Genomic DNA, 26,012 nt, shown 5'->3' with positions numbered 1-26,012 from the left:
TCGGGACAGCTGTCCCAGGGTGCCGCGCGGCGCCGCCGCAGCCGAGCGCTCGGTTCCGGCGGAGCGGGGCGCGGGGGCTGCCGGCGGCCGAGGCGGCTCCGGGAGAGGCTCGTTCGTGTGCCGCAGCCTGTGGCGCCGCCATGTCGGCCCTGGAGAAGCAGCTGCACCTGGGCCGCCTCCCGCCGCGGCCTCCCCTGCCCGGGGGCGGCGGCCAGTCGGGCTCCAAGATGCGCATGGGGTAGGTGGGGGAAGGGCGGGGGCGGCGGAGGGGGCAGAGAGGGGAGAGGGAAGGGGTAGGGGCGGTGGGAGTGGGGGGCTGGGGGGTGGAGAGGGATGAGGGATGGTGGCGGTGGCGGCGGCAGCTCGGGGGGGCGGCGTTGGTTGCCGCCGCGGGGGGGGTTCGGGAGGGCTGCTCCTCATCGGGGGGGGGTGAAGGAAGAGATGTGGGGGCTAGAGAGAGGGGAGCTTGCTGCTGGGGGTCTGGAGAGAGGGGGGGGCCTTAAATGGGGGATCAGGAGCGAGAGATGCTCCTAAAGGGGGTCTGGAGAGAGAGATGCTCCTAAAGGGGGGATCAGGAGGGAAAGATCCTTCCAAATGGGGGGATCGGGAGGGAGGGAAGCTCCCAGGTGCAGGATCAGGAGGGAGGGAAGCTCCCAGGTGCAGGATCGGGAGGGAGGGAAGCTCCCAGGTGCAGGATCGGGAGGGAGGGAAGCTCCCAGGTGCAGGATCGGGAGGGAGGGAAGCTCCCAGGTGCAGGATCGGGAGGGAGGGAAGCTCCCAGGTGCAGGATCGGGAGGGAGGGAAGCTCCCAGGTGCAGGATCGGGAGGGAGGGAAGCTCCCAGGTGCAGGATCGGGAGGGAGGGAAGCTCCCAGGTGCAGGATCGGGAGGGAGGGAAGCTCCCAGGTGCAGGATCGGGAGGAAGGGAAGCTCCCAGGTGAAGGATCAGGAGGGAGGGAAGCTCCCAGGTGCAGGATCGGGAGGAAGGGAAGCTCCCAGGTGCAGGATCGGGAGGGAGGGAAGCTCCCAGGTGCAGGATCAGGAGGGAGAGGCACTCATGCCTGGGGGGCTTAGGAGTGAGGAGATCCTCGATGCTGGGAGGTGGCTGGGGACGAGGCGGTGGAGCCCCTGGAGGGGGTGGCAGCCTCTGTGTGTGCAGAGCTCCCAACCCCACCCCGGACAGGGTCACAGAATCAGGCAGGGCTGGGAGGGAGCCCAGGGAGCAGCCAGTGCCAGCCCCTGCCGTGCCCAGGGACGCCCTACCCTCGGGTCCGTGCCCCTGGGCAGGCTGCTGCGGGTGCCCTGCCGGAGCAGGGGGGGCTGGGCTGGCTGAGCTCCAGAGCTGCCTCCCCCCGCCCCAGCCGGGCTCTCTGCCTGCTGCCACGCCGCGGGATGCTGCCACGCCGCGGGATGCTGCCACGCCGCGGGATGCTGCCACGCCGCGGGATGCTGCCGCAGGCTCCCGGCACGGCCTGGGGGCTGGAAGGCAGCTCCGGGGCTGGCCCAGCCCCCACCTGGGCTCTGTCCCTGCCGCAGCTCCTGGGCCCGGCAGCAGTGCAGCTCCTCGGGGTCAGCACCCAGGAGGTGGCGACCAAACCCTGCCCCTTGGCTGCTTCCCCTCCCCGGGGCCCCTCTGCACCTCCCCCCCATCGTTAACCATCCCCAGGCCATCGCGGGTGGCTCTGAGCTGGCAGCCTGGGGGCTGCTGTGGCAGCTCATTGAGGCTCCTGCTCATTAGCAGCAAGCCCAAGCTGCTTCCTCACCTGCCCCGACCTGCAGCAGCAGCTTGGGCTCGGTGGTGCAGTCCTCCTGGGGCTGACTGCTCTGCCCTGGAGCAAATCCTTCCCCCCTGGGAGATGTCCTCTGAGGCTTTGGCAGGAGCAGGGCTTGGGCTGGAGAGGCCTTGGGAGGGCAAAGGCAGCAAGAGGAGGAAGGCAACAGCAGTGGAGGTGAAGCTGTGCTGCCGTGGGCACTGCTGAGGCCAGGAGCTGGCTGCTGCCCTTGGGTCACAACATCAGGAAGGCTCCAGGCTGGGGGTTGAATGCCAGAGGCTCCCCAGGATCCTCTCTGCAGCCCAGAGTGGGCACCAGGCAGTGCCAGAGGCTCCCCAGGATCCTCTCTGCAGCCCAGAGTGGGCACCAGACAGTGCCAGAGGCTCCCCAGGATCCTCTCTGCACCCCAGAGTGGGCACCAGACAGTGCCAGAGGCTCCCCAGGATCCTCTCTGCACCCCAGAGTGGGCACCAGACAGTGCCAGAAGCTCCCCAGGATCCTCTCTGCACCCCAGAGTGGGCACTAGACAGTGCCAGAGGCTCCCCAAGATCCTCTCTGCAGCCCAGAGTGGGCACCAGACAGTGCCAGAGGCTCCCCAGGATCCTCTCTGCAGCCCAGAGTGGGCACCAGGCAGTGCCAGAGGCACTCTGCTCCCCTTGCCCTGCTCCCCCTGCCCCTTGCCCTGCTCCATTGCCCCTCTCTGGCCACTCTCCACCCCCTCAGCATCCTCCTTGCAGTGAGCTCTTCAGCAAGCCAAAGCCTGCAGGGGAAACTTCCCTCAGCAGGGGGAGGTTGCACCTCTCTGGGGGTGCTCCCTGCCCCCCTCCAGTGCCTGCTGTTCACACTCTGTGCCTGTGGCCTCCTCCAGGAGAGCTGAAGTGTGCAGAGCCACTTGAAGTGCTCCTCTCTTACTCATCCTCGCATCCAATCAAGCCTCATTCTCGCAGTGCCAAAGTTTAGCCTCACCCAATTGCCTCTCAGCCCACAGGGACAGGTTTGGCATCCCCCTGAGTCATCAGCAGGGCTCTGAGCAGAGGGCACAGCTGCACCTCCTGCTGGCAGCCAGCAGCAAATGGGGTTGGCAGCTTGGCTGGGGGGGCCTGGCTGGGGTCGTGCCCAGGGAGCAGCTCTGGGTTCACCCCAAAGGGCTGAGGGGAATCTCCTTCCCTGAGCTGCTGCCTGCACCCTGCAGCTGCCATCCAGGAGTGGCTCTTTGAGGGTGGGCACTGCCCTCAGGCCCTGCTGGCAGCAGGGAGAGCTGGGCCAGGCTGGCAGCTGGGGCAGAGGAAGCTCCTGAAGGGCAAACACGGCCAGGGCAGGGTCCTGCCCCTGGGCAGGGACAAGCTCCTGCAGCAGCACAGCTGAGGGGGGACCTGCTGGGGAGCAGCTGCCAGCAGGAGGAGCTGGGGGTGCTGGGGGGGCACAAGGAGGTGCCCAGGAGCCAGCAAGGTGCCCTGGGGACCAAGGAGGCTACAGGTGTCCTGGGGGGCATGGAGCAGAGTGTGGGCAGCAGCAGCAGCAGGGCAAGGGAGGTTCTGCTGCCCTCTGCCAGGCCACAGCTGCGGTGCTGGGGCCAGCTCTGGGCTGCCCAGTGCCAGAGAGCCTGGCAAGGGCTGCAGAGAGGCCAGGGCAGGCTGGGCAGAGGCTGAGAGCCTGCAGCAGCTCTGGCAGCAGCAAAGGCTGAGAGCCCTGGGGCTGGGAGCCTGCAGCAGAGCAGCCCCAGAGGGCAGCTGAGCAGTGCTCAGCAAGAGCTGAAGGGGCTGTGGGGGGCAAGGGGCTGGGGCTGGCAGCTGCTGAGTGCTGCCCAGGGCCAGGGCAAGGGGCACAAAGTGGAAGCCAGGAGGTGGCATCTGGAGGTGAGGAGGAGGTTGTTTGGTGTGAGGGTGGAGGAGGCCTGGAGCAGGCTGCCCAGAGAGGCTGTGGAGCCTCCTTGTGTGCAGAGCTTCCAACCCCACCCTGGGCACTGTGCCCCTGGGCAGGCTGCTCCAGACCCTGTGAGCTCTTTGGTGGTGTTGTGCTGCTGCCAGGAGCTGAAGGCATCCTGCAGGAAGGCTGCAGAGGGACTTTGGCTAAGGCTGCCTAGGGACAGGCCAAGGGGGAAGGGTTGGGAGCTGAGGCAGAGCAGGCTCAGAGTGGAGCTGAGGCAGAAGTTGCTGAGGAGGAGGCTGCTGAGCCTCTGGCACAGGCTGCCCAGGGAGGCTGTGGCTGCCTCCTCTGTGGGGGTGCTGCAGGCCAGGCTGGATGAGGCCTGGAGCAGCTGAGCCTGGCTGAGAGGTGCCCCTGGGCACGGTGTGGAGGGTGCAGGAGAGGAGCTCTCAGCTGCCTCCCAGCCTGGGCCATGCTGAGCTGGTTCCCTTTCAGTGCCTCTTTCTGACCTCCTTTTCTCTTGCAGCCCTGGAAGGAAGAGAGACTTCTCCCCAGTGCCTTGGAGCCAGTACTTTGAGTCCATGGAGGATGTGGTGGTGGAGAATGAAACTGGCAAGGATATATCCTTTAGCCTAGCTTGGAGGCTGCCCTAGGGTGCCTGGGGGGCCTGCCCTGGAGCTGTGTGGAGGGAGAGCAGCTGTGGGCAGCAGGGGTGGGGGGAGGAGAGAACCAACTTGGTGCTGATTAAATCAATGAGCTGAGCTCTTCTGCTTGCTGGAGCCTCTTGGTCCAGGAGGAGAGGGAAGCTACCCAAAGGGGACAGAGCCAAGCACCACATCCTGGGGACACAGGGCTCTGAGGGCTGGAGGAAGAAGTGGCTTGGTGGCTGCACCCAAAGAGTGGCTGCCAGAGGCTCCATGGCCAAGGGGAGTCCCTCAGGGAGCAGTCCTGGCACCAGTCCTGTTCAGCATCTCTGGGGGTGCCCTGGGCAGAGGTACTGGGTGCAGCCTCAGCAGGTTTGCTGCCCACACCAAGCAGCAGCCAGGCTGGGGGGCAGGGATGGCAGCCAGAGGCACCTGGGCAGGCTGCAGAGCTGGGCACAAGCCAGGCTCAGGAGGGGCAACAAGAGCAAGGGCAAGGTCCTGCAGCTGGGTGGAGGCAATGCCAAGCACCACTGCAGGCTGGGCAGTGCCAGGCTGGAGAGCAGCCCTGAGCAGAGGGACTTGGGGGTGCTGCTGGAGGAGAAGCTCAGCAGGAGCCAGCAGTGTGCACTTGCAGCCCAGAGAGCCAAGCAGAGCCTGGGCTGCAGCAGCAGCAGTGTGGCCAGCAGGGCCAGGGAGGGGATTCTGCCCCTCTGCTCTGCTCTGCTGAGAGCCCACCTGGAGTGCTGCATCCAGCTCTGGAGCCCCTGGGACAAGAGGGCTGTGGAGATGCTGGAGAGTGTCCAGAGCAGGGCCAGGAGGATGCTGAGAGGCTGCAGCAGCTCTGCTGTGAGCACAGCCTGAAAGAGTTGGGGCTGTGCAGGCTGCAGCAGAGGAGGCTCCCAGGGGACCTTCTTGTGGCCTGCCAGGATCTGAAGGGGGCTCCAAAAAAGCTGGGGAGGGACTTTTGAGGCTGTGAGGGAGTGCCAGGAGTGGGGGGGATGGAGCAAAGGTGGAGGTGGGGAGAGTGAGGCTGGAGGTGAGGAGGAAGTTGTTGAGCAGGAGAGTGGTGAGAGGCTGGAATGGGTTGCCCAGGGAGGTGGTTGAGGCCCCATGGCTGGAGGTGTTTGAGGCCAGGCTGGCTGAGGCTGTGTGCAGCCTGCTCTAGGGTAGGGTGTCCCTGGGCATGGCAGGGGTTGGCACTGCCTGCTCCTTGTGCTCCCTTCCAGCCCTGCCTGGTTCTGTGACTCTGAACTCGGTGATGGTTGAATCAAGTGAGCAGAGCTCTGCTTGCTGCAGCCTCTTGATGCAGGAGAAGGAAGCCACCCAAAGGGGGAAGCAGCCAAGCCCTGGAGGCCTGGGGAGGAGCCTTTGCTCTGTGGCTCAGGCAGCTCAGAGAGGTCCCTGGAAAGGTCCTTAACTGGTCATACACTTTTCGAATTTACAGGAGTGGGCTGGAAGGTCCTGTCCTGCTGCTGCTGCACGGAGGAGGCCACTCTGCCCTCTCCTGGGCTGTCTTCACCGTGAGTAGAGCTGCTGCTGCTGCTCCTGCTGCTCCTGCTGCTGCTGCCCCCCGCGGGCAGCTGCCTGCAGCTGGAGGCCTCTGGGGGGTGGAATCATGGAGTGACCTTCCGAAGCTCCTCCAGTCCTAACCCCCTCCGTGGTCAGCAGGGACAGCCCCAGCCAGAGCAGGCAGCTCACAGCCCCAAACAACCTGCCCTGGGGTGGTGCCAGCCAGGGGGCAGCTGCCATCTCTCTGGGCAGCCTGGCACAGGTCTGGAGGAGCCTCAAGAGGCAGAAATTGTTCCTCATGGACTGCCTGGAACTCCCCTGGGCCAGCTTGAAGGCTCTTTCCTCTTGTCCTGTGGCTTGTTCCTTGGGAGAGCAGCCCAAGGCCACCTGGCTCTGAGCTCCCTTTGGGGCCAGAAGGTCTCAGCTTACCTCTTGCTGAGCACTGGCAGAGCCTGAAGGGCTTTGGGCAAGGTTAGGTAAGACTTGGTCTGATGTATGGGATGCTGCTGCAGGCTCCCAGCCTCTGCCCAGCCTGCCCTGGCCTCTCTGCAGCCCTTGCCAGGCTCTCTGGCACTGGGCAGCCCAGAGCTGGCCCCAGCACCGCAGCTGTGGCCTCAGCAGAGCAGAGCAGAGGGCAGCAGAACCTCCCTTGCCCTGCTGCTGCTGCTGCCCACACTCTGCTCCATGCCCCCCAGGACACTTTGGCCTCCTTGGCCACCTTGCTGGCTCCTGGGCACCTCCTTGTGCCCCCCCAGCACCCCCAGCTCCTCCTACTGGCAGCTGCCCCCTGCCCAGGGGCAGGACCCTGCCCTGGCCCTGTTTGCCCTCCAGGAGCTCCCTCTGCCCCAGCTGCCAGCCTGGCCCAGAGCTCTCAGCCACTCCTCCCAGTTTGGTGCCAGCAGCAGGGTGGCTGAGGGCAGATGCAAGCAGCCAAAATGCCCTGCAGAGGAGGGGCTGAGTGCCAGCAGTGGTGGCAGGGATGGAGATTGGCTCAGGAGGGACAACTTGAGTGGAAGCTTCCTGCTTTTGGTGGCTCTTGCTGCTGCTGCTGCTGAGGCTCAGCCTCGCTGCCCCTGGGCAGGCTTCTGCCTCCCCACCTGAGCTCAGTTGGTGTCTCTGGGCATGCTGGGTGGCACCAATGCCTTTGCAGAGGAGCTGTGGCCACTCTGAGGCTGGCATTGTCCTTGTCCTTCCCTGCAGGCTGCCATCATCAACAGGATTCAGTGCAGGATTGTGGCTTTGGACCTCCGAGGCCATGGTGAGTACCAGGGGGGCACTGGCAAGGCCTGGCAGCATGTGGCAGGCTCCTGGGCTCCAGCCATGGCAAGCTCCTGGCACAGCTGGCAGCCCATGGCTTGGACAGGGGCACTCTCTGCTGCCTTAGCAGCTGGCTGGAGGGCAGGGCACAGAGGGTGGTGGTGAATGGTGCCACATGGCAGCTGGCACCGGTGATGTGCCCCAGGGACGAGTGCTGGGCCCAGGCCTGCTTAATCCTTTCCCTGATGGTCTGGAGGAGGGAACTGAGTCTCCAGCAGCAAGTCTGCAGCTGGCACCAAGCTGGCAGCAAGTGTGGAGCTGTCAGAGGGCAGCAGAGCCCTGCAGAGGCACCTGGGCAGGCTGCACAGATGGGCACAGGCCAGTGCCAGGAGTCTGAGCAAGGCCAAGTGCCAGCTTCTGCCCTTTGGCCACACCAACCCCATGCAGTGCTGCAGGCTGGGGACAGAGAGGCTGAGAGCAGGCAGGCAGAGAGGGCCCTGGGGGTGCTGGTTGGCAGCAGCTGGGCATGAGGCAGCAGTGCCCAGGTGGCCAAGGAGGCCAATGGCATCCTGGGCTGGCTCAGGAGCAGTGTGGGCAGCAGGGGCAGGGCAGTCCTTGTGGCCTGTGCTGGCACTGCTCAGGCCACAGCTTGAGTCCAGCTCTGGGCACTCAGTTGAAGATGTTGAGGTGCTGAAGGTGCCCAGAGCAGGGCAGCAAGGCTGGGGAGGGGCCTGGAGCAGAGCCCTGTGAGGAGAGGCTGAGGGAGCTGGGGGGGTGCAGCCTGCAGCAGAGGAGGCTCAGGGCAGAGCTGATTGCTGCCTGCAGCTGCCTGCAGGGAGGCTGTAGCCAGGTGGGGTTGGGCTCTGCTGCCAGCAGCCAGGGACAGGAGGGGACCCAGGCTCAAGCTGTGCCAGGGCAGGGTCAGGCTGGGTGTGAGGAAGAAGTTCTGCACTGCAAGAGTAACTGGCACTGGAGTGGGCTGCCCTGGGGGGTGGTGGAGTGCCCACCCCTGGAGGTGGCTGCAGGAGGCAGCTGGTGCCAGGGCTGAGTTAATCAGGAGGTGCTGGGGCATAGGTTGGACTCGATGCCCTCAGAGGCCTTCCCCACCCTGCTTCCTCCTGTGAGTCTGTGGCAGGGGCTGGGCTGACTCCCTGCCAGGGTGGCCAAGAAAGCCTCCTGGAGCCTTCCTACAGCACAGCAGGGATGGACCTGTGGCTGCTGGACCTCCTCCCCTCCTTGTCCTGCCCTGCCAGGAGCTGCCCTTCCCCTTTGCCTTGTGCCCAAGGCAGTGCTGGAGCTCTTCCTCCCCACCCGGGAGCTCCACAGCCTGCAGCTGCCCCTGGCCCTTGGGAAGGTTTCTCCTGCAGCCTGGGAGCTGCTGTGTGACCTTGGCAGAGCTCCCCAGGAGCCACCACCAGCTCCTCTTCTCTCTGGGCTGCTTCATTATTGCTCTTAAGTGCCCCTTAGGAGCTGTGCCAGGAAGCTGTGCAGGGTCCCTGCAGGCCCTGGGGGCAGGGAAGGTGTCCAGCTTCACCCAGGCTTGACTCTTGTGCTGCTTCTTCCAGGAGAAACCAAAGTGAGGAACCCTGAAGACCTCTCTGCAGAGACCATGGCCAAGTAAGGGCAGTTCTGCTCTGCCTCCATCCTTTCCCTTTCCCACCAACCCTCTCTTCTCTTCCCTTGGCTGCACAATGAGACCTGGAGGAGAAATTCTTCCCCTCCCCTGGGCACAGTCAGGCACTGGGAGATGTTTGCCCAGAGGAGTTTTGGAGTCTCCAAGCTTGGAAGTGTCCAAAGCCAGGTTGGATGAGGCCTTGAGCAACCATATCCAGTGGGAAGTGTCCCTGCAGGGAGGTTGGAACTGGAGTGGTCTTGAAGGTCCCTTCCAACCCAGCCCCACCCTTTGCTTCTGTGGATGGAGCTCCTCTGGCTGGGCTGAATTCCCACCTGGAGCTGTCCCCCAGGTGGCTTCAGCTTTTCAGCTCCACTTGAGGGCTTCAGAGGCCTCCTGGCAGTGAACTCTTCACACCTGCCACATGCTGGAGACTTCCTGCTGAGTGGGAGATGGTTTGGGGCATTTCAGCTTCAAATCCTCCCTCTGCTCCTTCCCTGGCTCCTCACCAAGTGTGCACAGCAGCCCCAGCTGGGAAGGGAGCTCAGAGGGGATGGGTGAAGGCTCAGAGGGGATGGATGAAGGCTCAGAGGGGATGGATGAAGGCTCAGAGGGGATGGATGAAGGCTCAGGAGTGGGTGAAGGCTCAGAGGGGATGGGTGAAGGCTCAGAGGGGATGGGTGAAGGCTCAGAGGGGATGGATGAAGGCTCAGAGGGGATGGATGAAGGCTCAGAGGGGATGGATGAAGGCTCAGGAGTGGGTGAAGGCTCAGAGGGGATGGGTGAAGGCTCAGAGGGGATGGGTGAAGGCTCAGAGGGGATGGATGAAGGCTCAGGAGTGGGTGAAGGCTCAGAGGGGATGGATGAAGGCTCAGGAGTGGGTGAAGGCTCAGAGGGGATGGATGAAGGCTCAGGAGTGGGTGAAGGCTCAGAGGGGATGGGTGAAGGCTCAGAGGGGATGGATGGAGGCTCAGAGGGGATGGATGAAGGCTCAGAGGGGATGGGTGAAGGCTCAGAGGGGATGGATGGAGGCTCAGAGGGGATGGATGAAGGCTCAGAGGGGATGAAGACTCAGAGGGGGTGGATGAAGGCTCAGAAGGTGCTGCCTGTCGCTGGCAGCCTCCCCACATGCAGCTCCCAGCCCAGGCCTGCAGGGAGTTGCTTTCCCACCCCGGCAGGAGCTGCTGTGTGCTGCCAGCTCCCTCCCTGCCCGAGCAGATCCCCCCAGCTCAGCAGGCTTGGATCAGGTCCACAGGGAGCACAGAGAGCCTCTGCTGGGGCTGCCCTTCAGCCACAGAAGGGTTTGCAGCCCTGGCAGCAGCAGCAATCCCCTGGCATTGTTGGGAGCAGCTCATGGGTGAAATCCTCTCTGACTGCCATTGTGGGACCCTCTTGCTGCTGCTGCTGCCCTGGCACTGCCCTCAGCTGGTGCCCTCGCAAGGGGTGCAGACCCTGGAGCTCTGCAGCAGCACTGCCCTGGGGGTGGAAACCACCCAGAATGGCTCAGGGTGGAAGGCAGCTCAGAGCTCCTCTCCTGCACCCTCCACACCATGCCCAGGGGCACCTCTCAGCCAGACTCAGCTGCTCAAGGCCTCATCCAGCCTGGCCTGCAGCACCCCCACAGAGGAGGCAGCCACAGCCTCCCTGGGCAGCCTGTGCCAGAGGCTCAGCAGCCTCCTCCTCAGCAACCTCTGCCTCAGCTCCACTCTGAGCCTTCATCCATCCCTTCTGAGCCTTCATCCATCCTCTTCTGAGCCTTCACCCATCCCCTCTGAGCTTTCACCCATCCCCTCTGAGCCTTCCAGCAGCTCTGTGTCCTGCTGCTGCTGGGGCCAGCAGCCCTGGAGGCAGGACTGGAGGTGAGGAGTGAGCAGAGCAGAGCAGAGCCCAGGGGCAGGATCCCCTCTCTTGCCCACCCTGCTCTGCCTGCACCCAGGCCTTGCTTTGCCCTCTGGGCTCTTCATGTCTCACAGCCCCCAGCCTGGGCACCAACTCAAGCTGCTGGATGCCCTCAGCTCCTGGCAGGCAGCTTTGCATTCCCCCCCTGGAGCTCTTCTCTCCAGGCTGCCCACCCCCAGCTCCTCCTCACAGCAGAGCTGCTCCAGCCCTGGGCTCAGCTTTGTGCTCAGGTATCTTGGACCTTACCCTTCCTCCTTCCACTGGAGGTTCTCCAGCAGCACCCCGAGGTGGAGATGCTTAGAGGCTGCAGCAGCTCTGCTATGAGCACAGCCTGAAAGAGTTGGGGCTGTGCAGGCTGGAGCAGAGGAGGCTCCCAGGGGACCTTCTTGTGGCCTGCCAGGACATGAAGGGGGCTCCAAAAAAGCTGGGGAGGGACTTTGGAGGCTGTGAGGGAGTGTCAGGAGTGGGGGGACTGGAGCAAAGGTGGAGGTGGGGAGAGTGAGGCTGGAGGTGAGGAGGAAGTTGTTGAGCAGGAGAGTGGTGAGAGGCTGGAATGGGTTGCCCAGGGAGGTGGTTGAGGCCCCATGGCTGGAGGTGTTTGAGGCCAGGCTGGCTGAGGCTGTGTGCAGCCTGCTCTAGGGTAGGGTGTCCCTGGGCATGGCAGGGGTTGGCACTGGCTGCTCCTTGTGCTCCCTTCCAGCCCTGCCTGGTCCTGTGACACTGTGAGGTGCCACTGCCCTGACCTTGGTGTTCTGTGTTGGCAGAGACATTGGCAACGTGGTGGAAGCTCTCTATGGGGACCTGCCCCCCCCCATCATGCTGATAGGGCACAGCATGGGGGGAGCCATCGCGGTGCACACGGCCGTGGCCAGCCTGGTGCCCAGCCTGCTGGGGCTCTGCATGATTGATGTGGTGGAAGGTGAGTTTGGGGTCCCCTCAGCTGACCTGCTCTGCCCTTCCACCTGCAAGCTTCCCTTTGCCTGCTCCTCTCAGCTCCCTGCATGCCAAGGGGCAGTGTCAGGACTCCTCCTGCCTCCTACCTTCTCCCCCCCCCCTCCCTCAGTGTCCCAGCAGCTGCCAGCTCCTGCTGGGCTCAGCTCTGCACTGAGCTCTGCCTCCCTCGGGAGCACCAAGGTCCTGCTCCAGCTCTCCCCTGCCCCGTGGGGGCTGCCTGCCCCTGGGGAGGGCTGGAGCTGCTCCAGAGCTGCAGCCCTTTGGCTCTAGGCACAGCCATGGACGCCCTCAACAGCATGCAGAACTTCCTGCGCAGCCGCCCCCGCACCTTCCAGTCCCTGGAGAGCGCCATAGAGTGGAGGTAATTATGGGATGGGGGCTCCAGCACTTCCCCAGTCCCTGGAGAGTGCCATAGAGTGGAGGTAATTATGGGATGGGGGCTCCAGCACTTCCCCAGTCCCTGGAGAGTGCCACTGAGATGGGCTGGGGGCTCCAGCACTTCCCAAGTCCCTGGGGAGTGCCATAGAGTGGAGGTAATTATGGGCTGGAGGCTCCATCACTTCCCAAGTCCCTGGGGAGTGCCATAGAGTGGAGGTAATTATGGGCTGGAGGCTCCATCACTTCCCAAGTCCCTGGGGAGTGCCATAGAGTGGAGGTAATTATGGGCTGGGGGCTCAGAGCTCCTCTCCTCCACCCTCCACACCATGCCCAGGGGCAGCTCTCAGCCAGACTCAGCTGCTGCAGGCCTCTTCCAGCCTGGCCCTCAACACCTCCAGGGAGGGCACAGCCTCCCTGGGCAGCCTGCGCCAGTCTCTCCCCACCCTCACTGCCAACAATTCCTTCCTCATCTCCAGTCCCAATCTCCTCTGTCCCAGCTTCAATCCATTCCTCCTCATCCTGGCACACAGCTCAGTGCCAGCCTCACCACACAACACAGCTTGGTGCCACTCTCCCCACACCACACAGCTCGGTGCCAGCCTCACCACCACACAGCTTGGTGCCAGCCTCACCACACAGCTTGGTGCCAGCCCCAGACTTGCTGAGGGTACCTCAGTCCACTGGGACAGAGCTGTTAAGCATCACTGGTCCCAAGCCCTTGGGGGCACCACTTTGCCCCTGCTCTCCTTTAGGGCACTGGGCTGAGTGCCACCCCCCAGCCCATTCCTTCTCCAGGCCATTTCCACCCCTCAAGCCCTTGCTGTGCCACTTTGATGAGGAGGATGCCAAGAGGGCAGTGCCAAACACTCAGCTGTAGAGGGACATTGCCAAAGGCAGCTTCAGAGAAGCCAAAATGCAGCCTGTGAGCCCTTCCCCCCACAGCCACCTTCTGAGGCCAGGGGCATTGGGGAAGCCAAGAGCTGCAGGAGAGGTTCCCTTGCTCCTGTCTCTGGGAATCTGCTCACTGAATGTTCCCTCCTTTTATTCCTGCTTCTTTTCCCCCCAGTGTCAAAAGTGGCCAGATCAGGAACCTGGAGTCTGCCAAAGTGTCCATGGTTGGCCAGGTCAAGCAGTAAGTAGCTCCTGGGGGTTGCTTTGGCTCTTCAGGTCACACAGCAGCACACAGGAGTCAGCCAGGGCAAAGAGACCTCCTGGAGGGCATCCTTGAGTCCAACCTATCCCCCAGCACCTGCTGGTTAACCCAGCCCTGGCACCCAGTGCCACCTCCAGGGGTGGGCACTCCACCACCCCCCAGGGCAGCCCCCTCCAGTGCCAGTCACTTGCAGTGCAGAACTTCACACCCAGCCTGACCCTGCCCTGGCTGCAGCCTCCCTGCAGGCAGCTGTAGGCAGCAATCAGCTCTGCCCTGAGCCTCCTCTGCTGCAGGCTGCACACCCCCAGCTCCCTCAGCCTCTCCTCACAGGGCTGTGCTCCAGGCCCCTCCCCAGCCTTGCTGCCTGCTCTGGACACATTCCAGCATCTCAGCAGCTCTCTGCAATTCAGCAGCCCACAGCTGGACACAGCACTCCAGGGGTGTCCTGAGCAGTGCTGAGCACAGGGGCACAAGAACCTCCCTTGTCCTGCTGCCCATACTGCTCCTCAGCCAGCCCAGGATGCCACTGGCTCTGCTGCCCACCTGGGCACTGCTGCCTCAGCTTCAGCTCCTCTCTGCCAGCACCCCCAGGGCCCTCTCTGCCTGCCTGCTCTCAGCCACTCTGGCCCCAGCCTGCAGTGCTGCTTGGGGTTGTTGTGGGGACCAGGGGGGCCCTTCCAGTGCCACTCAACTCCTTCCCATCCCTGAAGCCTTTCCAGCTGCTTGTTAAGTTGGGGTTGGTTTGGTTGGGAGTTTGGGGGGGGTAGGGGGGCAGAGAAACCAACCTTTGGCTTTCTTTTCCAGATGTGAAGGAGCTGCAAGTCCTGAGTGTCCTAAAGCCATCGTGGAGGGCATTATTGAGGAGGAGGAGGAGGAAGAGGATGAGGAAGGGGGAGGCTCTGTCAACAAAAGGAAGAAAGAAGATGACACAGAGGTGGTTCCTGTCCCCTGCTCATGGCTCTGGTTTGGAGAGCAATTTGGGGGGGGACACACACAAGGAGAAATGTGCCCTGGAGTGATGGAGCCAGAGAATGGCTTAGGTTGGAAGGGACCTTTGGAGCTCACCCAGTCCAACCCCTCCATGGCCACCAGAGACAGCCCCAGCCAGAGCAGGCAGCTCACAGCCCCAAACAACCTGCCCTGGGATGGTGCCAGCCAGGGGGCAGCTGCCACCTCTCTGGGCAACCTGGCACAGGCTCACCCCACCCTCAGTGCCAAACATTTCTGCCTTCTCTCCAGCCTCAATCTCCCTCTTGGAGCTCCAAACCATCTCCCCTTGGCCTGCCCCTACAGGCCCTGCTCAAAACTCTGCCCCCAGCTTGCTTCTCAGCCCCTTCCAGCTCTGCCAGGCCCCCAGAAGGTGTCCCTGGAGCCTTCTCCAACCTGGCCATTCCCAGCTGTGCCAGCCTGGCCTGCCAGCAGAGGGCTGCCAGCCCTGCAGGGGAGGTCTCCCCAGGGCTGCTCTCCAGCCTGGCTGGACCCCAGGGGTTCCCTGACCCACGTTCAGGGCCTGCCCTTTGGCCTTGGTGCCCCTCCTGAGGTTCCTCTGCTCTTTGCCAGGCTCCTTCCTTTGGCTCCTGGCTGAGCTCTGCTCTTTGCCAGGCTCTGTCCTTTGGCTTCTGGCTGAGCTCTGCTCTTTGCCAGGCTCTGTCCTTTGGCTCCTGGCTGAGCTCTGCTCTTTGCCAGGCTCCTTCCTTTGGCTCCTGGCTGAGCTCTGCTCTTTGCCAGGCTCTGTCCTTTGGCTCCTGGCTGAGCTCTGCTCTTTGCCAGGCTCTGTCCTTTGGCTCCTGGCTGAGCTCTGCTCTTTGCCAGGCTCTGTCCTTTGGCTCCTGGCTGAGCTCTGCTCTTTGCCAGGCTCTGTCCTTTGGCTCCTGGCTGAGCTCTGCTCTTTGCCAGGCTCCTTCCTTTGGCTTCTGGCTGAGCTCTGCTCTTTGCCAGGCTCCTTCCTTTGGCTTCTGGCTGAGCTCTGCTCTTTGCCAGGCTCTCTTCTTTGGCTCCAGCCTGTCCAGGTCCCTCTGGATGGATCTTGTCCCTCAGCTGCTTCAACTGCCAGAAGTGTGAGGTGTGAGAGCCACCTGAAGGGCCCCATCTTGGCTCTGTGGGTGCTTGCAGGTGGCTGTGAGAGCTGTGCAGTGCAGCTGAGTCCCTGCTGCCTGCCTCAGAGCTGCCTCTCCTCTCCCTGCAGACCAAGAAGGAGCAGCTGTACACGTGGAGGATCGAGCTGGCCAAGACAGAGAAGTACTGGGAGGGCTGGTTCAGAGGCTTGTCCAACCTCTTCCTCAGCTGTCCCACTCCAAAGCTCTTGCTCTTAGCAGGTATGTGTCTGTGTGGCTCCTCCTGGCCCCTCCAGGCCTCCAGGGTCTCCTTATCCCACTCATGTCCCCTCCAAGGCAGACTCTGGCTCCTGTCCTGCTCAGAGCAGAGCAGAACTCTCTCCTCCTCCTCCTGTCTGTCTTGAACCAGCTCATTCCACACCACCCCAGCATGGTTGGGTGGGAAGAGACCTCTGGAGCTCATCCAGTCCAGGTCTCCCTGCTCCAGCAGGGCACCCACAGCAGCTTGCCCAGGGGCACCATGCCCAGGGTGGGTTGAAGCTGTGCACACAAGGAGGCTCCACAGCCTCTCTGGGCAGCCTGCTGCAGGAGGTTCTTCCTCCCTCAGGGGCAGGACCTTCCCCTTGCCCTTGCTGAGCTTCAGGAGGTTCCTCTGCAGCCTGCTGCAGGCCCCCAGCACTCTCCCAGCAGAGAAGTTTCTCCAAGGTTCCACTTTGTGCCTGTCCCTGGGCACCAGTGAGAAGAGTCTGCCCCCCAAGCCTGCCCCTCTTGCCCTCCAAGGGCCTCTAGAAGCAGCTGCAGACCCTTTTAGTCCCCAGCTAAGGATCCAACCAAGCCACCCAAGGTCAGTCCCCTTGGCAGCTGTAGCCAGGCTGGATCCTTCTCTGCCTCTTTTGCTTCCTTGAGGGGCAGCAGTGAAAAAGTCCTTTTGGGTGTCAGAGGTGAAGCTTCTTCTGGAGCCTTTCAAGCCAAATATCTCCTTCCAAAGCTGAGTGCAGCCCTGCTGAGGCAGTGATGTCCTCTCTGGCTCCTCTCCAATGCTTCCCTTTGGTTGCAGGTGTTGACAGGCTGGATAAAGACCTCACCATTGGACAGATGCAAGGTAAAGAATTTCCTCCTCTTCCTCTCTCCATGCTTGGGTGGTAGCACATGGCTGGGGGTGCAGGAGTGAGAGAGAGAGAGGCACAGGAGCTGGAGGAGCTTCTGCCAGGAGCAGGCTGGGTGGCAAATGAAGCTGCAGGAGAGAATCACCCAGCCCAGAGTAGGCTCTGGGGGGTTGTGGCTGTGGGACAGGAGCTGGGGAGGGGAAAGGTGAGGTGGGAGCTGGGGAAGGGTGAGGGGAGCTGGGGAGGGAAAGGTTGAGGAGGGAGCTGGGGAAGGAGGAGCTGAGGTGGGAGCTGATCTCACAAAGCAGTGGAGAAGCAGCTCCAGGGAGGTGTTTTGTTCCCAGGCAAGTTCCAGATGCAGGTCCTGCCACAGTGTGGCCATGCAGTGCACGAAGATGCTCCAGACAAGGTGAGCCCTGCTGGGAGGTTCAGCTTCCAGTCTGTGCCCCTTGCCCTGTCCCTGGGCAGCACTCAGCAGATGCCAGCCCCAGCCCCTTGCCCCCCACAGCCCCTTCAGCTCTTGCTGAGCACTGCTCAGCTGCCCTCTGGGGCTGCTCTGCTGCAGGCTCCCAGCCCCAGGGCTCTCAGCCTTTGCTGCTGCCAGAGCTGCTGCAGGCTCTCAGCCTCTGCCCAGCCTGCCCTGGCCTCTCTGCAGCCCTTGCCAGGCTCTCTGGCACTGGGCAGCCCAGAGCTGGCCCCAGCACTGCAGCTGTGGCCTCAGCAGGGCAGAGCAGAGGGCAGCAGAACCTCCCTTGCCCTGCTGCTGCTGCTGCTGCCCACACTCTGCTCCATGTCCCCAGGACACCTGTAGCCTCCTTGGTCCCCAGTGCCCCTTGCTGGCTCCTGGGTACCTCCTTGTGCCCCCCCAGCACCCCCAGCTCCTTCTGCTGGCAGCTGCCCCCTAGCAGGTCCCCCCTCAGCTGCGCTGCTGCAGGACCCTGCCCTGGCCGTGTTTGCCCTCCAGGAGCTTCCTCTGCCCCAGCTGCCAGCCTGCTCCTGCCCTCCACCACCCTCACACCAAACAACTTTCTCCTCACCTTCAGGTGGCACCTCGTGGCTGCCAGTTTGTGCCCCTTGCCCCTTCCCCTGTCCCTGGGCACCACTGACAAGAGGCAGTCCCCAGAGCCTGATTCAGCAGCCCCTTCTCTTCATGTCCCCCTAAACTCTGGGCCCTTTGTGCCTTCCCCTGCCCCTCAGGTTGCTGAGGCTGTTGCCACCTTCCTGATCCGCCACAGGTTCGCAGAGCCCATCGGAGGATTCCAGTGGTAAGGCTCAGGGGGGCTGGGGGCCTGCTCCTGGGGGCTGGGGTTGGCTCCTCCAACCTCCTCACAGCCTCACTTGGGCCACTGAAACCTCCTGCAGTGAGGAGCAGGAGTGGAGCAGATCCTCTGGCTTGGGTGGGTGACCAAACTGACTGGAGGGGGCCCAAAGGGTGGGGGTGGGGGATGGAGATGTGCCCAGGGGGTGGCAGCTGCCCAGAGGTGTCCCCAGGGGCTCAGGGTGGGGACATTTCTCTTGATTGCCTTCAGCACTGAGCTGGCTGAGGGCTGGAGGCTCCCTCAGGCAGCTGGCACCAAGGCGGGGGGGAAGTGACCTGCTGGAGGGTCAGGAGGGAGCTGCAGAGGGCTCTGGGCAGGCTCCAGCCATGGGGGAGGGCAATGGGATGAGGGCACCGAGGGCAAGGGCTGGCACCTGCCCCTGGGGCACAGCAAGCCCAGGAAGGCTCCAGGCTGGGGGCAGAGAGGCTGGAAAGGTCCTGGGGGGTTGGTGGCAGCAGCTGGAGAGGAGCCAGGGGGTGCCCAGGTGGGCAAGGAGGGCAGCAGCAGCCTGGCATGGAGCAGCAGTGGTGTGGGCACAGGGGCAGGGTCGGGATGGTGCTCCTGGGCTGGGCACTGGGGAGGCCACAGCTGGCAGGCTGGGGGCAGGGCTGGGCACAGCAGTGGCAGGAGGAGCTGCAGGGGCTGGGGCAGGGCACAGAGCAGGGCAGCAGAGCAGGGCAAGGGTGTGGAGGAGCAGGAGGAGGCTGTGCAGGAGCTGTGAGGAGCAGCTGAGGGAGCTGGGGCAGGGCTGAGGCTGCAGCAGAGGAGGCTGAGGGCAGCCCTTGTGGGGCTCTGCAGCTCCCTGAGGGCAGCCTGGAGCCAGCTGGGGCTTGGTCTCTTCTCCCAAGCAACAAGGGACAGGCACAGAGGAAATGGCCTGAAGCTGCCCCAGGGGAGGTTGAGGTTGCCCCTGAGGACCAAATTGTGCCCGTGGAGCCTTGCCCAGGCCTGTGCCAGGCTGCCCAGGGCAGTGCTGGAGCCCACATCCCTGGAGGGGTTGCCAGGGGCAGAGCTGTGGTGCTGAGGGCCATGGGTCTGTGGTGCCCCTGGGGCAGTGCTGGAGCCATGCTTGGCCTCGACCATCTTTAAGGTCTCCTGCAACCTAAAGCACCTCTCAGGGCCCTCTGCCAGGGAGCTTTTGCCCTCCTGACTGCTCCACAGCTGCCAAGCTGCTGCTGCTGGCAGCTTTAGTGCTGCTTTGAGCCTGACCCTTGCTCCTCAGCCACACTGAGGCTGTCTCAGGGGGATGTAGCCACGGAGGGAGGGAGGACACAGACCTCAGGTTCTCCCCCTGACCTCTCCTTTCTTCCCTCCTCAGTGTCTTTCCTGCCTGTTAGGACCCTGGTGTCCCCCAGCACCGAGTCCTGTTGTACATAAACTGCACCAGAGGCCACTGTGATGATGTCCACATCCATCTCCTTCCATCTCTGCAGCTCAGCAGCACTGAGACGTTGGTGTCAGATTCCTCCTCCACGCCCCCAAGCCTCCCCCAGCCCCCTCTTAGTTCTCCACAACATCCAAACTGCTTAGGGACTTCCTGGCTGGGAAGCAGCTTCTGCTGACGACCAGGGGAAGCTCTTCAGGCCCTTGGGAGTGGGCTCCTCTCTGCTGCCACAAGGAAGAGACCTCCTGAAGCTCCCAACCCCTCTCCACCGACTCTCAGGCTCCCTTGGACCCATCCTTGGCACTCCAGACCCACCCAAGGGTGGCCAAAGGCTTCAGGATTCCTCCGTGGAACCTTCCAAGTGGACTTCAGCTTTGGCTTTGGTTTGGTTCTCTCCACCCTTTCCCCTGAGTTGGCTTCCTTAGGGGCTCAGCTCTCACCTCACCAACTCCAACCCTGTGCATGAAGCTGTGGGAAGGGCTCAGAAGCTTCTCCTCTGGTCAGAGTTGGCTGAGACCGAAGGTCACAGAGGCCAGGTGGGACCATGAGCTCCAGCTCAGAGCCCTGCAGTCTTCTCAGTGCTCACTTCAAGCTCCCACTGAGGTCAAGCAGCCTGGATGAGTCTTTTCTTCTGCTGGAGCAGGACCCTCTGGACCTGCCTTGGTGAGGAGGAGCCACCAGCAGCAGCACCAAGGTGGGCAGCAGGCAGCTTGGCCATTCCTTGCCCCTGGAATGTGGACTTCTCCCCACTGCTGGAGGCCAGACCTGGATTTCACTGCCCCTTCCTAGACCTTTCCTCTGCTTGCTTCCACCTCGAGAGGAGGCTGCCATGGAGAGCTTCTCTTCAGGGCCATGCTGCCCCCAGCAGCTCCTCAGGTGGCTTCCTCTCCTCAGCAGACTCAGCTTGGAGCACTTCTGCTGCTGGATGTCTGAGGAGGCCTTGAGGCCAGAGCCTCCTGGTGCTGGCTGATGGAGGCAGCCCCTGAGTGCCCTGCAGGGAGGCAGAGTGGGGGTGGCCTCAGCTGGGAGTTGTCCATGCTGTGAGTGTCTATGCTGTGAGTGGGAGCTGAGATCTCTGTGCTGTGAGTGGGAGCTGAGATCTCTGTGCTGTGAGTGGGAGCTGAGATCTCTATGCTGTGAGTGGGAGCTGAGATCTCTGTGCTGTGAGTGGGAGCTGAGATCTCTGTGCTGTGAGTGGGAGCTGAGATCTCTGTGCTGTGAGTGGGAGCTGAGATCTCTGTGCTGTGAGTGGGAGCTGAGATCTCTGTGCTGTGAGTGGGAGCTGAGATCTCTGTGCTGTGAGTGGGAGCTGAGATCTCTGTGCATGCTGTGAGTGGGAGCTGAGCTGTGCATGCTGTGAGTGGGAGCTGAGCTGTGCATGCTGTGAGTGGAGCTGAGCTGTCCATGCTGTGAGTGGGAGCTGAGCTGTGCATGCTGTGAGTGGGAGCTGAGCTGTGCATGCTGTGAGTGGAGCTGAGATCTCTATGCTGTGAGTGGGAGCTGAGCTGTGCATGCTGTGAGTGGGAGCTGAGCTGTGCATGCTGTGAGTGGAGCTGAGCTGTGCATGCTGTGAGTGGGAGCTGAGCTGTGCATGCTGTGAGTGGGAGCTGAGCTGTGCATGCTGTGAGTGGAGCTGAGCTGTGCATGCTGTGAGTGGGAGCTGAGATCTCTATGCTGTGAGTGGGAGCTGAGCTGTGCATGCTGTGAGTGGAGCTGAGCTGTGCATGCTGTGAGTGGGAGCTGAGCTGTGCATGCTGTGAGTGGGAGCTGAGATCTCTATGCTGTGAGTGGAGCTGAGCTGTGCATGCTGTGAGTGGAGCTGAGCTGTGCATGCTGTGAGTGGAGCTGAGCTGTGCATGCTGTGAGTGGGAGCTGAGATCTCTATGCTGTGAGTGGGAGCTGAGCTGTCCATGCTGTGAGTGGGAGCTGAGCTGTGCATGCTGTGAGTGGGAGCTGAGCTGTGCATGCTGTGAGTGGGAGCTGAGCTGTGCATGCTGTGAGTGGGAGCTGAGATCTCTATGCTGTGAGTGGGAGCTGAGCTGTGCATGCTGTGAGTGGGAGCTGAGCTGTGCATGCTGTGAGTGGGAGCTGAGCTGTGCATGCTGTGAGTGGGAGCTGAGCTGTGCATGCTGTGAGTGGGAGCTGAGCTGTCCATGCTGTGAGTGGGAGCTGAGCTGTGCATGCTGTGAGTGGGAGCTGAGCTGTGCATGCTGTGAGTGGAGCTGAGCTGTGCATGCTGTGAGTGTCCTGGTTGGGAGCTGAGATCTCTATGCTGTGAGTGGGAGCTGAGCTGTGCATGCTGTGAGTGGGAGCTGAGCTGTCCATGCTGTGAGTGGGAGCTGAGCTGTGCATGCTGTGAGTGGGAGCTGAGCTGTCCATGCTGTGAGTGGGAGCTGAGCTGTGCATGCTGTGAGTGGAGCTGAGATCTCTATGCTGTGAGTGGGAGCTGAGCTGTGCATGCTGTGAGTGGGAGCTGAGCTGTCCATGCTGTGAGTGGGAGCTGAGCTGTCCATGCTGTGAGTGGGAGCTGAGCTGTGCATGCTGTGAGTGGGAGCTGAGCTGTGCATGCTGTGAGTGGGAGCTGAGCTGTGCATGCTGTGAGTGGGAGCTGAGCTGTCCATGCTGTGAGTGGAGCTGAGATCTCTATGCTGTGAGTGGGAGCTGATCTGTCCATGCTGTGAGTGGAGCTGAGCTGTGCATGCTGTGAGTGGGAGCTGAGCTGTGCATGCTGTGAGTGGGAGCTGAGCTGTGCATGCTGTGAGTGGGAGCTGAGCTGTGCATGCTGTGAGTGGAGCTGAGCTGTCCATGCTGTGAGTGGGAGCTGAGCTGTGCATGCTGTGAGTGGGAGCTGAGCTGTGCATGCTGTGAGTGGGAGCTGAGCTGTGCATGCTGTGAGTGGGAGCTGAGCTGTGCATGCTGTGAGTGGGAGCTGAGCTGTGCATGCTGTGAGTGGGAGCTGAGCTGTCCATGCTGTGAGTGGGAGCTGAGATCTCTATGCTGTGAGTGGGAGCTGAGCTGTGCATGCTGTGAGTGGAGCTGAGATCTCTATGCTGTGAGTGGGAGCTGAGATCTCTGTGCTGTGAGTGGAGCTGAGATCTCTATGCTGTGAGTGGAGCTGAGCTGTGCATGCTGTGAGTGGAGCTGAGATCTCTATGCTGTGAGTGGGAGCTGAGCTGTGCATGCTGTGAGTGGAGCTGAGCTGTGCATGCTGTGAGTGGAGCTGAGCTGTGCATGCTGTGAGTGGGAGCTGAGCTGTGCATGCTGTGAGTGGAGCTGAGCTGTGCATGCTGTGAGTGGAGCTGAGCTGTGCATGCTGTGAGTGGAGCTGAGATCTCTATGCTGTGAGTGGAGCTGAGCTGTGCATGCTGTGAGTGGGAGCTGAGCTGTGCATGCTGTGAGTGGAGCTGAGCTGTGCATGCTGTGAGTGTCCTGGTTGGGAGCTGAGCTGTGCATGCTGTGAGTGGAGCTGAGCTGTGCATGCTGTGAGTGGAGCTGAGCTGTGCATACTGTGAGTGTCCTGGTTGGGAGCTGAGGTGGAGCTGGCAGAGCCTTGCTGCTGGCCTTGCTCTGTGCCACTCCGCTGACATGTCCTGGGCCCTGCCTGGGTTGGCCTCCTTGCAGAGAGCTCTCCTCTGGCTCTTGCTGCTCTTGGCCCCCAGCAGCCAGGGCTCAGCAGAGCAGTTGGTGGCTGCTGGAGCTTCCCTCCTTAGGTCTCCTTGCTCCTGGCTCCTTTGCTTTCCACCGTGACCTTCGCTTCGTGTCAGCCCCTGGGAGCTGCTGGTGGACCTGCAGCAGCTGAGATGCTCCCAGCCCTTCCCAGATGCTTCCTGAAGGCTCCACTCACCACGACCTCGTGTCCAGAGTCTCCCCTCCCATCCCTGGGCCCATCCCTGCTGTCCTGCTGATGAACTCATCCTGGTTCCATCACCTCCTGACCACCCCCCAGCCACTGGGATCTGCCACCTTGGAGTGAGTGCCCTGCAGGTGACCTCCTGCCCCTTCCCACCTCAGCCCTCTCCAGTTTGCTCTCAACACTTTGCAAGGGAGCAAAGGAAGAACCAACCCACCCCAACCCCCCCACCCTGGGAGGCAGGACAAGATCAGCTTCTCCTCCTGCAGAAGCAGCCCTGGAGGAGGGTTGGACCTTCTGCAGCCTCCCCACGGCTCCTCTGTGGTTATCGTTTGAGAAGTGAAGTGGAAAACAAGAAATAAAAGCATCTCAACAGCTGCTGGAGTGTGGCCTCTGCTCCCTGCCCACCTCCTGGGCCTGCCTGCTGCAGCAGTCACCGAGCCTGCAGGTGCCCAGGGAGCCTCTGGAGGTGGCTGCCTGGGGACGTGGGTGGGTGGCTGCGGCGGTGCTGGGACTCCAGGACCTCCTCCCTGCTCTCTCAGCCCATGGTTGGACTTAGACTCACAGAAGGGGGTTGGGCTGGAGGGGACCTTGAAGATGAGCCAGCTCCAACCCCCACCTGCCATGGGCAGGGAACAGCTCCCAGCTTGCTCAGAGCCTCACCCAGCCTGGCCTTGAGCACCTCCATGGTGAGCTCAGAGCTTCTCTACCACCTTGGTGACTTTGAGCCTCCCAGTGAGGGTGAGGAGACACTGGAGCAGGCTGGGATGCCCCCTCCATGGAGGTGTTCAAGGCCAGGTTGGGTGAGGCCTGGAGCTAGCTGGGCTGGTGGGAGCTGTCCCTGCCCGTGGCAGCAGGGTTGGGGTTGGAACTGGATGAGCTTCGAGGTCCCTTCCAACCCAACCCATTCCCTGAGTCCAGGCTGAGGCACTGGAGGTGAAAGCTGCACTCCAGGGGCAGCAGCAGGGGTGGGTGGGGGCAGGGAGGGTTCCTCTGGGCTTGTCTTCAGCCCCCTGCACTTTGGGTGCAGGCCTTTGGGAAGTGTCCATCCTGCTCCTCTGGTGGCTTCCTCTCAGCAGGCAGAGGCAGAGCCACAGCATGGAGAGCTGGGGGGGGACCCCTGGAGCTCGGCCAGGAGCACACCCGGGTGGGGACCTGCCCACGGTGGAGGGGTTGGGGCTGCAGCATCTGCAAGGTCCTTCCAGCCCAAGGCAGTCAATCTGTGGCTCTGGTCCCACCAGCCCAGGCTGAGCAGGGTCACCTCCAGCTCTGCTCCCCGAGGAGGTGCTCAGCAGGGCCCAGCACAGCTCCCAGGGCTGAGCCCTCTGGCATCACAGCATCGTGGGATGGGATGGGATGGGTGGGAATGATCCTGCCAAGGTCCTCCTGCCCAACCTCCCTGCAGGGACAGCCCTGACCAGAGCAGGTTGCTCAGAGCCCCAACCAACCTGCCCTGGGATGGTGCCAGCCATGGGGCACTGCCCACCTCTGTGGGCAGCCTGGCACAGGCTCTCAGCACCCCCAGCATCAGAAGCTGTTCCTGCCTGGTCTGGAGCTGCCTCTTGGACCTGGGAAGCAGCAGGATGGAGCTTGGGGCTTGCTTGCTTTGTGCTTGGCTGTCAGGGCCTTGGGGTTAGGTGAGGCTTGGGGCTGCTGAGCTTGGGGCTGGCTGAGCTCTTCCAGGCCTGGGAGGTGACCTCCTGCTGCTGTCTGCAGGAGCAGAACTCTGTCTGTCAGTCCTCAGAAGTCCTGTCCAGTGTCAGCCTCCTCCTGTCCCTGTCTGCTCCTGTGTCCATTTCTCTCCCCTCTGAATAAAGCAGCTGTGAAAAGCCTGGGATGGGAACCTCTTCCCCTTCAGCTGTGGTGCTTGAGCCGCCTCCAGCAGGAGAAATGTCCACCTTAGGCCATCCTCAGCTGTGCTGGTGGCTCACAGGAGCTCCCCAGATCTCTTCCAGCAGGAGAAAGTCCATCTGGGGCCACACTCAGCTGTGCTGGTGGCTCACAGGAGCTCCCCAGATCTCTTCCAGCAGGAGAAAAGTCCATCTGGGGCCACACTCGGCCAGAGCTCAGCTGTGCTGGTGCCTCACAAAGTCCATCTGGGACCAACCCTGAGCCAGAGCTCAGCTTCGTGCACTTTTGCTGGTGCCTCACAGGAGCTTTTCATCATCTCTGATCCTCCTCCATCGCTTCTCCGTGCTCCTGGGGAGGGGGAGGAGGAAGAAGAGGAGGAGAAAGAGGAGGAGGGGACACTTTAACCACAGCTTCTGGCTCTTTCCCGTCCCTCCTCCACCCGGAGGAACATCTTGAAGCAATAACTCACCAGGCGCTTGGGTAAGCAGCGCTGGGCTGGCTGCTTCGGAGCGCTGCTGGGGGAGGGCAGGGCAGGGGGAGGGGAGGGGGAAGGGAGGGGAGGTTGCTGCTAGTTGGAAACCCAGGAACCTGGGGGAAGAGGGGGGAGGGTTTGCGAGCCTTTCCCCTCCCCCCAGGGCTTAGCAGAGCCCAGAACTGCTCCTCTCAGCCTCCTCCTGGGGGGCTCCCAGGTCCTGCTCCAGAGCCCAACTGCTGCTCCCAGCTCGCCCCTGGCTGCCCGCGGAGGGATTGGAGCTGGAAGCCAGGAATGGGCATTCTGGAGCCGGAGAGGAGAGCAGGGGCTTGGGGGTGAGGATGTTTCTCTCCCCTTCTCCCCCCATTTCTGGGGTCCTTTTCCCTGCAGCTATGAGGTGTTGGGGCTCTCTGACCCCCCCCAGCACCCTGGGGAGCTGCTTTTCCATCGGGGGGGTGGGTGTTGGAACCTGCTCCAGCTGAGGCTGGGCTTGAGGGAGGCCCCAAGCAGGGAAGCTGATGGTGACCTCCAGCTCCTCCCTGGCCTCTCCCAAGCATCTCTTTGCCTTCCAAGCCCGCAGGTGCTGCGGTGGGGGCAGAGAAAAGAGCTGCAGGGGCCCCGAGGGAGCTGCCTGCAGGCAGCTGGAGGCCAGGGCAGGCTGGAGGGCAGCGACCAGCGCCTGCCTCCCCCAGCCCCCAGGGGAACACCTCCACCCCCCGTGCTGGGAGCGGACGGAGGGGGCTCGGCTCGGAAGGGACCTCCAAGCCCAGCTAGGTCCAACCTCCTCCCTCCTGCCACGCACAAGGGCTGTGGGCACCTCAGGCTCCTGCCGGGGAGGCTCTTTGGGCCTCGCTGGGTGGCAGGGGGGAGGCTGTGGGGGTCGGGGCCAGGTCCCCGCTCCGGGCGCTCTGCAGCTGCTGCTCCTCACGCCGG

General features: G+C 62.7%; 2 protein-coding genes across 3 annotated transcripts in view; one reads left to right on the top strand and one right to left on the bottom strand.

The window, feature by feature from the left end:
* Positions 1–142, bottom strand: part of LOC135175773 (C2 domain-containing protein 3-like) — a 46,204-nt gene extending 46,062 nt beyond the window's left edge. The window contains exon 1 of the mRNA XM_064144065.1: positions 8–142. Coding sequence (XP_064000135.1) covers positions 8–142 — 135 coding nt within the window. The remainder of the gene's footprint in view (positions 1–7) is intronic.
* Positions 29–23,134, top strand: LOC135175835 (protein phosphatase methylesterase 1). Of its 2 annotated transcripts, XM_064144168.1 has the most exons (16): positions 29–238; positions 4,164–4,258; positions 5,710–5,801; positions 6,991–7,048; positions 8,613–8,664; positions 11,323–11,477; positions 11,783–11,873; positions 12,957–13,022; positions 13,848–13,977; positions 15,229–15,358; positions 16,155–16,199; positions 16,548–16,612; positions 17,401–17,468; positions 18,841–19,952; positions 21,938–22,332; positions 22,368–23,134. In XM_064144168.1, the coding sequence occupies exons 1-14, from the start codon at positions 141–143 to the stop codon at positions 18,857–18,859; spliced, it is 1,164 nt and encodes a 387-aa protein (XP_064000238.1). In that variant the 5' UTR covers positions 29–140; the 3' UTR covers positions 18,860–19,952; positions 21,938–22,332; positions 22,368–23,134. The 2 variants fall into 2 exon arrangements, with proteins under 2 accessions (XP_064000238.1, XP_064000237.1); XM_064144167.1 differs by having other exon boundaries at positions 21,938–23,134.
* The last annotated feature ends 2,878 nt before the right edge of the window (positions 23,135–26,012 follow it).

Source organism: Pogoniulus pusillus, chromosome 6 (genome assembly GCF_015220805.1).
Source record: "Pogoniulus pusillus isolate bPogPus1 chromosome 6, bPogPus1.pri, whole genome shotgun sequence".
Lineage (NCBI taxonomy): Eukaryota > Metazoa > Chordata > Aves > Piciformes > Lybiidae > Pogoniulus > Pogoniulus pusillus.
Note: the sequence above shows the minus strand (reverse complement) of the source record. Positions and strands in the feature narration are given on the sequence as shown.

Coding starts and splice junctions, on each gene's coding strand:
- LOC135175835 (XM_064144168.1), top strand. CDS start 141: ATGTCGGCCCTGGAGAAGCAGCTGCACCTGGGCCGCCTCCCGCCGCGG. Junction 7,049..8,612: donor TTTGGACCTCCGAGGCCATG/GTGAGTACCAGG, acceptor TGCTTCTTCCAG/GAGAAACCAAAGTGAGGAAC. Junction 16,200..16,547: donor CACCATTGGACAGATGCAAG/GTAAAGAATTTC, acceptor TTTTGTTCCCAG/GCAAGTTCCAGATGCAGGTC.